Below are 14,852 nucleotides of genomic sequence, written 5' to 3' on the forward strand. Positions count from 1 at the left end.
GGCTCAGGTGGTGATATATAGATAATATAGTATAATTTTCTTTTGTTACATGAATTTAGTATCATTTAAGTGCAAACATGAATATGTAATCTCAATATAAATCTTTCCAAAAATTCATAATTTTCTTTTTCTCATTTTTCAAAATATTTTTAGATTACCTGAAATAGTAATTAAAAATAATTAAAATTGTGATTAATCCACACATTAAAAATACGAAGTTAATTTTTTCAATAACTACTTGCTTTATATATCCCTTTTTATTGAAACTAGGAAATGAACAAAAAGCCTTTTTTTATTTCTTTTAATCGTGTATTAAAATATATATAATAAAATTTTATTATACATAATTTTTTATAAAAAATAACAAAATGTTATATAATTTAATGTATTATTAATATTAAATATTATAAATTTTAATAATAATATATTTTTTTATTTTTTTAAACATGTACTTAACGACACACATCTAAAAATTATTTATCCTTTTAACAAACGAAAGGTGTAAATTATAATCTAAAGCAGTAAAAAAAATACCTAATTCCATGACTAAAGCATGGCGAGATTTAAAGACTGATTATACTCCTTTTAATTTTTAACATTAAAAATTAGTATTTTAAATTTTATAAAAAAATATTTATTTTTCTATTATGCTTGTTATTATGTTCGTTAATATCTTATTTATTTATTATTTTTAATAAATAAACATTTATTATTAAATATAAGATTATACAAATATGTAATGCTTAAGTATACTTATTGGATAATCAAATCCATTGGTAACTTCTTATTAATCTTACTATTTATTAAAAGGTATTATTATTATTATTATTTATATTTTTTGACATATTAAACGTATGTATTTTAGTTAACATTTTTATTATGAAAAGCATAAAGAGAATTAATAAAAAAAAATTATAAGAAGATGCAACATTACTCATATTTAAGTTGATAAAACGATAATAATAATAATAATAATAATAATGGTTAAATATAGTTTTCAGGTTTGTTTCTCAATAAGGGCCATATACCGAGCTCCTATCATGGTGCTGCATTTTGCACATCTTTTTTGTTTAAAGACTATATATATTTCATGACAACAAAAAAGGTTATATATATTTACATTTCTTTTTACTATTAAATACTTTAATATGTGATAGAAACAAACTTTTAGGGTATTGCAAGCACGAGGCCCTTCAACCTTATTTTCTCAAATAATAAATATAAAGATATATAATAACTACCAATTAACGTAAATTATCTTATTTTATTGATCTTCCATCAATGGCAATAATCGAATTCGAATATATTTCCCGCGAATGATAATGATTCACGCTTTCCATAAAATGAAAAGAATTCCCCTCATTCTAAATTTTTTTTGATAAAAATATGGATAAGCTCTAATCTACACCAAAAAAGAAACTAATATAATCCCTCCGGAAAAACATTGTATACAAAACCTCTTGAATATTAAATTTATTAAAATATGCTACACGTAGAAAAGTTCTGAAAGTTTGGTAACAGCAGCAATAGAGAATAAATTTATTTACTATATATTTTTAATACATGTTCTTTCACTGATTTGGACCACTCAAAAGTTGGTAAATAGAATTATATTAGAATTTATCACTTCGTCTCAGCAACTAGCCAGCACAGCACAGCAGACACGATGTTGGGAGTGTTCGGGAGTTTCAAAATAATCAATTTTCAACATTTTCACGCGACAGTGAAAACCATGGTCAATGTGGCTCAATATTATACCAGATCCAGAATTCCAGATCTATTAAACATTAAACAATTAAACTAAACTTAAACAAATAATTTATCATATACCATACTTTTCTTTATGACTGATGATATTTTTAAATTTATTCAAGGAATGAAATTTGCATGTGAGAAAAAAAAGTGACGAGTAATGCCAAAAGACAAAAAGAAAAAAGAAAAACTATGCATTCACACTCACATTTTGGATGTTAGGATTAATTATATAAAATTATAATAGTTGATAAATAAAAATAGAATATAAGAGAAATGGAGAATAAAAATATTATTATTGTTACAGGGTTGATATCCACTTCTATATAAGGGACATTCTGCATGCAGCATTCCTTGCCCGTACAAAGCAATAGCCTTAGCTTGACCTCAAAATGGCTTCATTTGCCGTCAATTTCTTCCTCTTCACAATAGCCCTTCTCTCAATTCCCATCTTATCACAATCAAAGGGCAAAACCCAACTCCGACCCTTTATCTTACCCATTGAGAAAGACCCAAAAACCAATCTGTTTTATACTTCAGTTGGCATAGGAAACCCTCGACACGACATGGATCTAGTCATTGATCTTGGAGGACCATTCCTATGGTATGACTGCAATGATCGCTACAATTCTACGACATACCATCCTATCCATTGTGCATCCAAAAGGTGCCCCGGAGGTAGTGGATGCAGTGGCTGTAACGGCCCTTTTAGGCCAGGCTGCTCAAATGACACATGCGGAGCCTTCATTGTCAACCCCTTTGCTAACTCTATTTTCACTGGGGACACGGGTGAGGATGTGTTGTTCCTATCAAATACCAAAGTGTTTGGTCTACTTTCCGGGTGCACTGGCTCAGATGGATTTACTGATGAAGCACTTCTAAGAGGCTTACCTGAATCTGGTAAAGGTATATTAGGCCTTGCAAGGACACAACTTGCATTACAAACGCAGCTCACATTATCTCACAACCTTCCTCGCAAGTTTGCACTTTGCTTACCATCTTCAAACAAGAAAGGACTTGGCAACCTCTTCATTGGTGGGGCACCTCATATTTCTATTCCTCATCAAAATGTTTCTCTTATGCTCACCACCCCTCTCATTGTTAACCCCTTTAGCACGGCTCCAATCTTTGGTGAAGGTGACCCCTCTTATGAATACTTCATAGTTGCGAAATCAATCAAGGTTGGTGGTGAAATTCTCAACGTGAAGTCTTCCCTTCTTTCCGTTGACAATAAGGGACAAGGTGGAACCAAAATTAGCACCATGAATCCCTTCACCGTGTTACATAGTGCCATATACAAACCCCTTGTTAGAGGTTTTGTGAAGAAAGCATCCGATAAAAAAATAAAAAGAGTGGCATCAGTGGCACCATTTGGAGCATGTTTTGAAGTCAGCACCATTGGTAGGACCATTACTGGACTAGATGTGCCCACTATTGAGTTGGAGTTGGAAGGTGGAGTGCAGTGGACAATTTATGGTGGGAATTCAATGGTATTGGTGAACAAAAAAGTAGCATGTCTTGGATTTGTGGATGGAGGTAAAGAGTCAAGAACATCGGTTGTTATTGGTGGACATGTGTTGGAAGAGAACCTTTTGGAGTTCGATTTAGTTTCCTCCAAACTAAGCTTTAGCTCCTCTCTCCTCCTTCATAATGCAAGATGCTCCAGCTTTAGAAGCTAATTTCTGTCCCTTTCAACTTGGTTTGATGATGAGTCTAACTCTCATCCTTTCACTTCTCTTTCCGTCTCAAGTTAATAAAGGCTAATTTGTCATTGACTGAAAATTGATGAAGTACATTTTCTTTTAAATGACTTCAAAATTTGAGATGTGTTGTGAACGTTGATATAAAAGATCATGTAATGAAGTTTATTTTGTCGTGACTTGTTCTGAACTAGTATTTTACTTTAAAGCCATTTTAAAGAAATCACGTGGCTGGGATTTGTCCTTGGATTCTCTTCCTTGTCTTTCCCTCATTATTTAAAGTTGGTTTGCAAAAAGCATGTTGATATAGTACTCTCGCTGAAATGCAGGTTTGTGAAGATGGGCGAAATTGGTATATAACTACATAAGCAGTGTAAGATTGGTTGTTTCCCACGCCCAAATAAAAAAGTTTCATTGTTTTACTTTATCATTAAATTAAATGATTTATATGTTTCTGCTCTTGGGAAGCAGTGACAAAAACTTGCCTCTAGGTGTGGTACTTATGGAAGTTTGTTGAAGCTAGGATACCCTAAAATACTACAAATTAATTAGTACGCAATGTTGCTATTTTATTAATTCGTAAAAAAATAATAAAAGAAAATATATTTCATGTCAGGTTCAGATATATAGGTACAATTATACATGAATACGAACATTAAAATTATTATTCACACAAATATGAGTTTGGATTCAAATCTTCTAATCTTTTGTATATGCTGACAATACTAATCTTTTAATATCTATGCAAAAATTATCTATTCCCATATCAATCGGCATGCAAGTAGTGGACCAGTTTCTATCTAGGCTTCTCTATCTACTAAAAGAATTATATCAATAGAAAATTTCATTAACAAATGAAAAAAATGTAAATTAAAATAAAATTTATAAATATAATCTTCATTTAATAAAAATTAAAGTAGTAATAAAAAAATTAAAAGTCTATATTAACTAATACTTTAATGTACTAATATTTATGATTATTTATCATATATATTATTATTATTATTAATGAAATTATTTATATTATATTGTTGATACAAATTTATAATATTTAATTAATAATTTATTTTTTAAAAATAATACTAATAAAATTTAACCAAATATTCAATTATTAATAAATTACAAACTTTTTTGGTAGTGATGCGTTCAAATCATAATTAGTGCTTTACAAACCGCGCCAGGCCAATAGTGAAGAACATGATAATCTATTTTAAAAACATATAATTAAATCTTTATGTATAAAAAAGAACCATATATCATTTAATTTTTGCAGTGGTGTAATAGGGATGGAAACAAGGCAAGCCACATCAGGTCACCTGACAGGGGCCTGTAGCCTGACCTGATTTGGTTTAGGCTTGGCCTGACCTGACCTTTTTAATAAACAAATTAGACTTAAGCTTTTTTAAAGCTTGTTTAAGTAAATAAGTTAGGTCTGAGCTATTTATAAAGCCTGTTAAGCCTAACAGGCCGGTCTGTATAAATATATATATATATATATATATATATAATTTAAAAATAGAACTGTCAAAATATATTTAAATAATAGTTATTTAATAATATATTTTTTATATTATTAATTCTGTTATTATTAAATTAATATATTATGTTATAATTTTATTTATTTATAATTATACTAAACAGAAATTATATTATATTAAAAATTAAAAATATTTATACATGATTACACTTTTTAAATAATAAATTTATTTAATAATAAATTATTATATTTATTATATTTAAATAATTTAAAGAATAGTTAAGTTTTTGAACAGAAATAAGACGTAATCAAAACTAAACAAAATAAAATTTAAAAATAAAATAATAAAATTATATTAACATATTTTTTATACTCTTAATTTTATTATTATTATTTAATTATTATATTAATATATTACGTTATAATTATTTTTATTTATAATATATAAAAATTACTTAAATCTGAATTATATTTTATTTGAAAGTAAAAATTTATAAAAAAATGATAACAAAATAAAATAAAAACTTATTATAATATATATATATATATATATATATATAATTAGGCCATGTAGCAAATAATATAAATAATATAATTATAAATAAATTATATAATAATATATATTTTTATAATTTGCACGTGTTTTAATTAAATTATTAGTTAATTTATAAATTTATATGTAATATATAAATATATATTTTAATTTATTGTATCAGTAATATTTTCTATATTACATTAATGTTATAGTGTAGTTAATTTTATGTTTATTTGTTAATTTAAAATAATAAATTAATGAAACAAATAAAATTAATGTTTTGTAATTATTATTTTTAATTTAATAGTTATTATTGTTGTTATTTTATATTAAGTTTTATTACATATTTTTTAATTAAGATAAAAATTTAGAAATATAAGTTATTTTAATTTAAATATAAATTTTAATAATTCTTTCAATACTCATATGTTATTTTTCTGCATATATAAATTTTATAATATAAATATTTTTTATTTGTAATTTTTATAATAACGATATTTATTTACTTTTTAAAATATAATAATTTTTTTAGCTGATTCAATAAATTTTGTAAGTATTATTTTTTGTTATCAATTTTATGTGTTTACTGTGATTTTATTTATTGAATATAAGATGTCTTTATACAAATAAAATATAATTATCATAAAAAATAATTAAAATGTGTAATAATTTAATAATTTTATAAAATTAAATTGAGAAAAATAAAAATAAAAATATTTTATAATATAAAAATATTTATAATTAATGCTCAAATAATATTTTAAAAATTATTTATAAAATTGTATAAAAATTATTATAATTATTTAATAATTATCAATAACACAAATAAAAATTTGAATATATGTAAACTAATTTGATAATAAAACAATTATATTTTTATTAATATTATTCAATAACAATAATCATTATAAATTTTTAATATTATATAAATTTTATTTTATTTTTTTATCTTTTCTTAAGCAATTTTATTGGTATAAAATTTATAATAAAAAATTTAATTAATTGTATTAACTACATTACAATAAATAACAAACCTAACACAACCACATATCTTTGAGCCAAAACTGTTATCATACTTATTTTTTATTCTTATTTTATTATCATCTATAGTTACTTTAAATATAAATATAAGATAAATTATTATATTTGTTTGAACAAGTTGAAGAGCAGTAAAGTCTTCGAATAAGATTAGAATGTAAAATAAAATAATAATATTATATTAATTTAATTTTTATATTCTTAATTTTATTAATATTAATATTGAATTTTTATATTAATATATTATGTTATAATTTTTTATTTATAATAAATAAAAATTATATTATATTTGAAACTAAAAATATTTATACATAATTACACATGTTTAAAACTAAATTTATTTAATCATAAATTATTATATTTGTTATATTTAAACAAGCTAAAAAAGAATATATGAATTAAAATTTAAAAATAAAATATTAATTTTTTTAATAAATTTTCATATTTTTAATTTTATTATTACTAATATTCAATTATTATATTAATATAGTATGTTATAATTTTTTATATTTATAATAAATAAATATTGTTTAAATATAAATTATATTTTATTCAAAAAAAAAAGTTTATAAAAAATAATAAAAAAATAAAATAAAAAATTTATTATAATATATATATATATATATATATATATATATATATATATATATAATAAGACCATATAACAAACAATATAATTATAAATAAATTATATAATAGTATATATTTTTATAAGTTGCACGTGTTTTAATTAAATTATTAGTTAATTTATCAATTTATATGTAATATATAAGTATATATTTTAATTTATTGTATCATTAATATTTTCTATATTACGTTAATGTTATAATATAGTTAATTTTATGTTTATTTGTTAATTTAAAATAATAAATTAATGAAACAAATAAAATTAAATATTTTGTAATTATTTTTTTAATTTAATAATTATTATTATTGTCATTATATATATATATATATATATATATATATTGCATTAAGTTTAAATTTATTTATTTTTTAAAACATAATAATTTTTCTTTAATTGATTCAACAAAAATTGTATGAATTTTATTTTATTTTTATCAATTTTATGTGTTTACTATAACTTTATTTGTTAAATATAAGATGTCTTTAAACAAACAAAATATGTTTCTAAAATAAAACTAAAATATTTACTATTTATATAATTTTTAAAAATAAATTAAGAAAAATATAAATATAAATTTTATTAATATAAAATATTTATAATTCATACTTAAATAATATTTTAAAAATTATATAAATATTATTATAATTATTTAATAATTATTAATAACATAGATAGAAATTTAAAAAACATATAGACTAATTTGATAATAAAATATTTATATTTTTATTTAATTTTTTTTTTGTAACCGGCTTTGTTAACAGGCTTCAGGTCAGGCCAGACCACTTAAACAGGTCAAGTCAGATCTAAAATAAAGCTTTTAACAGGTAATTGGTCAAGTTCAAGTCTAATAATTATGTTATAGGCCAGGCCTATTTAGAGTAAAGTCTGACTTGACTTGACCTATTTCCATCTCTAAGTGTAGTCCACTAGATTATCTTTCAATTTCTTTTAAACCATTTATTTACTCCATTATATTTTTAGAAATACTAGAAAAAAGATAAAAATGATTTCTCTCTCTGCAATGATAACCTGACTTTTATTTTAAAAGAACTACCCACTTGTCTGGTTGTCGAGATAAAGATAATTAAACTAATATCAACACTAAAGATGAGCAACATATATTTACATGAGTTATATTCATGATTATATTATTTAATAATTTTACTTAAAGAGATAATGCAATATTTGTAAGTTCAGTGTAGGAGATAGGTGTTTAAGCAAAGGCATTCAATCCTTGTGGTAACATTTGTGCTAATAGAATAAGTGCAATGGATAGTGTGTGTGTGTGTATCGAGTATAGTGATGTTAATAAACTTGTACCATGCAATTGCTCATAATTAAGGCACAATAGAAGTGTCACCAGATATCTTCTAACAGGGCACAGGCATTTTGGATTAAAGATATTAGTACTTAAATAGGTTTTATATATTCTTTAATCTAATCCAGTTGCATATTAGGCCGTTAACAATCTAAGAAAATTAACTTTAGGTTTCAAGCTTTTATAGACTGATTCAGAACAAATAATAATGATGTTATTTAAGGTTTTTAGCACTTTTTTTTTTTGTCAGTCCCGGTATTATTTTTGTGGTCAACCATGAGTCCCTGTATTTCTTTTCTTTTTCTTCTTTTGGTCTAACAGTCCCTGTAATTCAGTTTTCTTTCCAAGGATTAAAGGCTTCGCTACGACACAACTTGCATTGCGTGCCCTACAACTACAAGGCCCAAGTAGCTCTTTTTGGATAGCCCCCCGTTTATTTTATACCCCTCCTCTAATCTGTACTCAATCAAGGTGATTTTGTTTTCTTCATCAATGTGATCCTCCTTATTAGTGTTTCATATGGAAAATGAAGATCGGTGCGTGCCAAGACAAATAAAGAACCAAAATTATTAGGTCCTTTAATCGCTTCACTTTGTTAAATATAGTATGGATGCATGGGCAAACCCCTCGTTCCAGATTTTGTCAAGATTACCGATAATAAGCTAGTAACGTACCTTTTTATCAATTTTTTTAATACACTCTATGTTATTGACTAAAATTTATTAAACACTACAAAAATATAAGAAAAAAATATTAACTTAAGAGTAGAAAAAAATAAAATTCACATAATTTTTATAATTTTAAATAAATTTTAATTAATAATAAAAATATATTAAAGAATATGTTACTAGTCTTCAGTAAATTATTAAAGATTGTGTCACCATTGGTGGCACCAGTGGATATTTGGTCCTTTTGAGCAGTGAACATGTCCTAATAAATTCTATATATCTTTAATAATCACTAAAACATTATTTGTTGATATAATTTTTTAAAATAAAAATTAAACTAATATACACATTATAAATTTATACTAACAATATCATACATTATATAAAAAATTAATAAAAAAACATAATTATATTAACAAAGACTTTTCTATCACTTACTTACTTTTATGAAATCTCTGTAGAGAATATTTTTAAATTTAATAATTTAATATTTTGTAAATATTTTCACTCTACAATAGTACAAAAGATATTTAAACATAAAAGTTACATGATCATAATCTTATGGATAAATTTATAATTTTTCAAATAAAATAAATATGAAATATTAGTTATTATTATAGACAGATTCATTTTCAAATCACTCACAAATTAATTTATAAAATTATTTCATTTATATAATCATGAATAAAGGTATTTTAAACTTGTTTGTTGAATAAAATGAAAAGGTTTGGTGGAATATATGAATAATTAATGTCATTTTTACTTTTAAATAAGCATAAAAAACAAAACAATTAAATTATTTACATAAACACATAATTTATCTAATATTTTAAAAGCTACACATTTACTACAACTTTTGTTGCTTATTTTCCAGAAAAAATATAATATTTATTGATGTCAGTAATTTTTTTTATAAATTTCACAAGCTAAGTCAATGTGTGTATTTAAGAAATTATTTATTTTCGAAGGCATCCCAAATTAAAAATGAAGTCATCATTCATTTTAGGCACGAGGTCTGCATGCAGTATAATATATGTTACGGAAGCGTGAGTGTTACGTTACGTAGATCTACTTGATAAAATGTACAGATCATTTTACATTGGACGTTACGACAAAGACTGCATTGAAGAAAGAGATAAGAGAGGGTGGAGCTTCAGTAGAGTATGCAAGTGGGATTATAATTTACAATTATTTTACTCCATTTGTTTACTTCAATGTTTAAAATTTTAAATATATATTATCAAACAATTAGTACTTTAAATTTTGTGAAAATATTTAATTGCTTTATTATATTCTTTATTTGTGTATACTAAATAATGTTTTATTTATTTATTATTTTTATCATATATCAATAATTAAAGATAAAATTGTAAAAAAATATTTATTTATCGACATTGTAAAATAATATTAAAAATCAGTAAAATATATGTTAAAGTGTAAAAAACAAAGGAGCATTTTTTAAATATTTTTAATTTGTGTTTAAAAATACACAATAAAAATAAAATTTATATTTTTTATTAAAAATTATAACATTCAATATTATTAATATATTAAAATTCATAATTTTTAATAAAAAATATTATTTAAAATTTTATTATGTGTTTATAAATACACGAACAAATATATTTTTAATTTCTTATTTTATTTTTTATGTTACCTCATTTATTATTTTTTATTTAAATTTTTTTCCTATTTAATATCCTAAAAAAACGTGAAAGAATCATTTTCTTATACTTTGTCTCTAGCGGAGCCTAATGTGTCATGTGTCAAATGGGTTGCCTACTCATCATGATAAGAAATTTTAAGATAAGAAGTTCAGAACATTATCTTTTAAGGCCCAAGGTCAGCGTACATCTATAGAAACTGTATGGTCCACCTTTTTAAAGTTACCCACAATTTTTAAAAAAAGACAACAACTTAACAACCAAGTTATACAATTATAAATCTCTCATATTAAATTTTAATATGATCATTAAGTTAATATGTAAACTTTATATTTATTTCATTTTTAGTTGATAATGAATAAATGAGCTATTTATTATAAGAAAAAATATGAAAATGTAAGCCATTACTTTATATGCCAAAGTGGAAGAAGTGCATAAAAGAATGATAAAATAGGGACTGCATGACTGGTCAATGCAGGCTCGTGGCAGTGGCAACTTGCAAGACGTGTGGAAGTTTGGGGCATGCAACTGCGGATGACGCGGAGCCATCTTCTTTCGACGAATCTTTAGTATGAAATTATTTTATTTATATATCAATCAAATCAAATCAAATCTGCGAGTCCAGCAACTATTAGTAAGCACACTCTGCAAGCTGAACTCAATACACTAAAACAATTTTCATTACTAACTAACGTTGACAATGGCTACTTCTCTCTTCTACTTCTTCCTATGCTTTCTATTCCTCTTCACTGTTTCACCCTCTCTACCATCATCAAATGGATTACCCAGTTCTGGTTTTATCACCCTTCCTATTAAGGTAGATCCAGCCACTCATCAATACTACACTTCAATTGGCATCGGAACTCCTCAACACAACATGAACCTTGCCATTGATCTTGCAGGGAAATTCCTATGGTACGATTGTGATAGTCATTACAACTCATCATCTTACAACCCTGTCAGTTGTGACTCCCCAAAATGCCCCCAAGGCTCACCATGCATCGGTTGCAATGGTTTTCCTCGTAAGCCAGGGTGCACCAACAACACTTGTGGCCTTGATGTTGTTAACCCATTTGCTGACACCATTTTCAGTGGTGACATGGGTGAGGATTTCCTATTCTTGCCTCAAATCAAGGTGCCTCGAAACTTTGTTTCTGGCTGCACGGATTCTGATAGGTTCACCACCCCACTTCTAGTTGGTCTCGCCAAAGGCATCAAAGGGATTCTAGGCCTTGCAAGGACACCACTTACGTTACCAATTCAGGTCTCATCTTCATTTAACATTCCTCCTAAGTTTACTCTTTGTTTACCTTCTTCTTATTATTCAAAGAAGACAAATATTGGAGAAATTTTCATTGGTGGGAGACCAAGTTCTTCTATCTCAGTTTCCCGCACTGGATTTGGCTCTTCCAGTGATGAATACTTCATTCATGTTAATTCAATCAATATTGATGACAAACCTGTTAAGTTTAAGACTTCACTTCTGAATGTTGATGAGAACGGTAATGGGGGTACTAAAATTAGCACCATGAGCCCTTACACCGTGTTACATCATTCCATCTACAAGTCCTTTGTTAAAGATTATGTGAAGGCAGCAAAGGCTATAAAAATCAAGAGAGTGAAATCCGTGCACCCATTTGTTGCATGCTTCGATGCTAATACCATAGCTGATAGACAAGCTGTGCCAACTATCAATTTGGTGATAGAAGGCCAGTTTGGAGGAGAGAGTTTTGAAATATTTGGCCACAATTCGATGGTTGAAGTGGAAAAAGGTGTGGTCTGTTTGGCATTTGTTGATGGTGGTAGACAGGCAAAAACTGCTGTTGTTATTGGTGGGTATCAACTAGAGGATAGAGTTTTGGAGTTTGACTTGAGTACTTCAATACTAAGCTTTAGCTCCTCCCTTATGCTCCACAACGCAAGTTGCTCAGATCCAGCTTCTCTTTAAGCTGCCATCGGTAATACGTGTAGTTTGCACTTTTGGTTTCGGGAAAAATTAAGGCACATATGGTGCCGCCAGGTTGGCCGAGTGGATCTTAAGATGAAATTCAATTTACACTGTACTGTCTTCAACTCTCAAGTGTATTTTACTAAACAAATAAAAAAAATGTAAATTTTCCCTTTTGATTTCTCTCTACTGGTTATTCGTTTGGATTGGTTCACTACAAAACCTTTTATCCGCCCGAAGCAAAATGTGTAACATAATGATATAAAATGACTTACAATATTTAGTATAATTAGATAATTAAAGCTAGCCCTCTTTTATTCATTATCAATTACTAACTGCAACAGAGGATGAGTATACAAATTTGTCGGGATAAATGAATGTTTGTGGCTGTTGGTGTTAATTGAAAAAGGTTACATTTCAAGTAGTTTGATCATAATAAAGTTCCTTTTTTGTTAAAAAAAATGACATTTTGAGAAGATTTTAAATATTTTTTAAGCCCCAAAACAAAGAGAGTCAAAATTGGTAAAAAAAAGTAGAAACATAGAGTAAAATTATTCTAAGTCAAAAAGACTAAAGATTCAGAATTTGTCAAAAAGTAATAACTGAAAGTGAAATTAAGTCTATAAGATTGAAGAGCTCTTAAATTTCTTCTAATTGTCAAAATATAACAAGAAATTTACTCTAAGGTCAAGGTACAAGGTGAACTTCAGGAAATTAAGAAACATAACAAAAAATCACAAGGTTCACACAAACTTTGAAGCAATTACCAACAGTTACTACCAATTGAAGGTCAAAGACACTAAAAAACAAACATGGATAACAACGGTTATTGAGAAGTCATAATCTTTAGCATGATCATAAACAATTATAAATAATGGGCAGCAGCAGTTAGGCTAACATGCACAGAAAGCATTTATTAGAAAGTGCTCGCAAAAGGAAGATAGTTGTTGAAGGACACTACCTATAAATATTATGAAGTTTGACATTTCTGAGGATGACTTTTTATAGTATACACCTGCACTCAAACTTTTTGCACGCTGAAACTCTGCATCGTAACAGACATCAGCTATCAAGAGACTCATGATAAGTCTGTAATTAAGCTCTCTTTTACAGTCCATATATTCATATTTGACCTTTATTTTATTTAGATTTTACACTAATTTATATATTAATTGTGTATTTTGGTATAAAGAGACCGCAAATGGATTTCAAGTGCGTTATGGGCCCAAATTGATGAAAGATTAGAGCTTCGCAGCAGTCAGCACGCCCAGACCCATTCAATAAACACGGGGGGTGCTTTGAGCCCATGCACGACCATGCTTAAGGCCTTGCATGGCCGTGCTCATCTGCGGGAAGCCCAATTATGAAGAATCTTTAAGGTTTTCAAATCCTATTAAAAGGGAGATCTCAGGCATCGTAAAAGGATCGTCTTTGACATCTTGGCTTTGACTCTAGAATACATTTGATTTTGTCTTTCTTGCATGGGATCCTTGGCACACGCTTGACGAGACTTGGAGCTTCGAGCGATCGTATTTGAAGACCGGAAACACATCTCACACTCTAGTTTGCTATTTCTTTTGATTATGGATTTGTTTATGATTGTTTTAGTTCTTTTCTTTAGCATGAGTAACTAAGTCTATAGCTAGGGCTATGAGAACTATTATTCATGAATTTATGAAATTTTGATGTTTGAATCTAAATTTGATTTTCGTTTTGTAGTTAGATTTTATCCTATTGTGCTTCTTTCTTAATCCTAATTAATTATATCGTTAGGCGATCGTTTTTCTATTAATTAAAAAATCTATAGGGTAAAACGAGACAAAGCATTAGGTGGACCAAATCAATCTTTTTCTTCTAATCGTTATTAAATTAACAAGTTCGTAGGCTCCTAAAGCTTTCTCAAATTGATGTCTTGCATGACTATTGGAGATATTAATTTAGAAAAAAAAATATTAATATTGCATGACCTTTGGGTATTAATAGTATTTGTATGAATGATTGGTAATCATAAGGAAATTAGATTTAGAGTTAAATAGAAAAATACCATAAAAGATTGAATGAGAAAACTCATATGCCCTAAGTTCCTCTCCGATAAGTTTAACCAAGACGTGCATTGTATTTCTT

General features: G+C 26.3%; 2 protein-coding genes across 2 annotated transcripts; both read left to right on the top strand.

Moving 5' to 3' along the window:
* Window positions 1-2,144: 2,144 nt before the first annotated feature.
* Window positions 2,145-3,464, top strand: LOC113852155 (basic 7S globulin 2-like). Its single transcript, XM_027482401.1, has one exon. It carries the CDS (start codon window positions 2,145-2,147, stop codon window positions 3,429-3,431), a length of 1,287 nt encoding a protein of 428 aa, XP_027338202.1. The 3' UTR covers window positions 3,432-3,464.
* A 7,315-nt stretch (window positions 3,465-10,779) lies between these two features.
* Window positions 10,780-13,995, top strand: LOC113852684 (basic 7S globulin 2-like). Its single transcript, XM_027483028.1, has one exon. The coding sequence runs from the start codon at window positions 11,481-11,483 to the stop codon at window positions 12,726-12,728; it is 1,248 nt and encodes a 415-aa protein (XP_027338829.1). The 5' UTR covers window positions 10,780-11,480; the 3' UTR covers window positions 12,729-13,995.
* Window positions 13,996-14,852: the final 857 nt, after the last annotated feature.

This window comes from Abrus precatorius, unplaced genomic scaffold (genome assembly GCF_003935025.1).
Source record: "Abrus precatorius isolate BTA unplaced genomic scaffold, Abrus_2018 Scaffold10, whole genome shotgun sequence".
Lineage (NCBI taxonomy): Eukaryota > Viridiplantae > Streptophyta > Magnoliopsida > Fabales > Fabaceae > Abrus > Abrus precatorius.

Bases quoted from the DNA above. Each gene is read 5' to 3' on its own strand.
- LOC113852684 (XM_027483028.1), top strand. From the start codon at position 11,481: ATGGCTACTTCTCTCTTCTACTTCTTCCTATGCTTTCTATTCCTCTTC.
- LOC113852155 (XM_027482401.1), top strand. From the start codon at position 2,145: ATGGCTTCATTTGCCGTCAATTTCTTCCTCTTCACAATAGCCCTTCTC.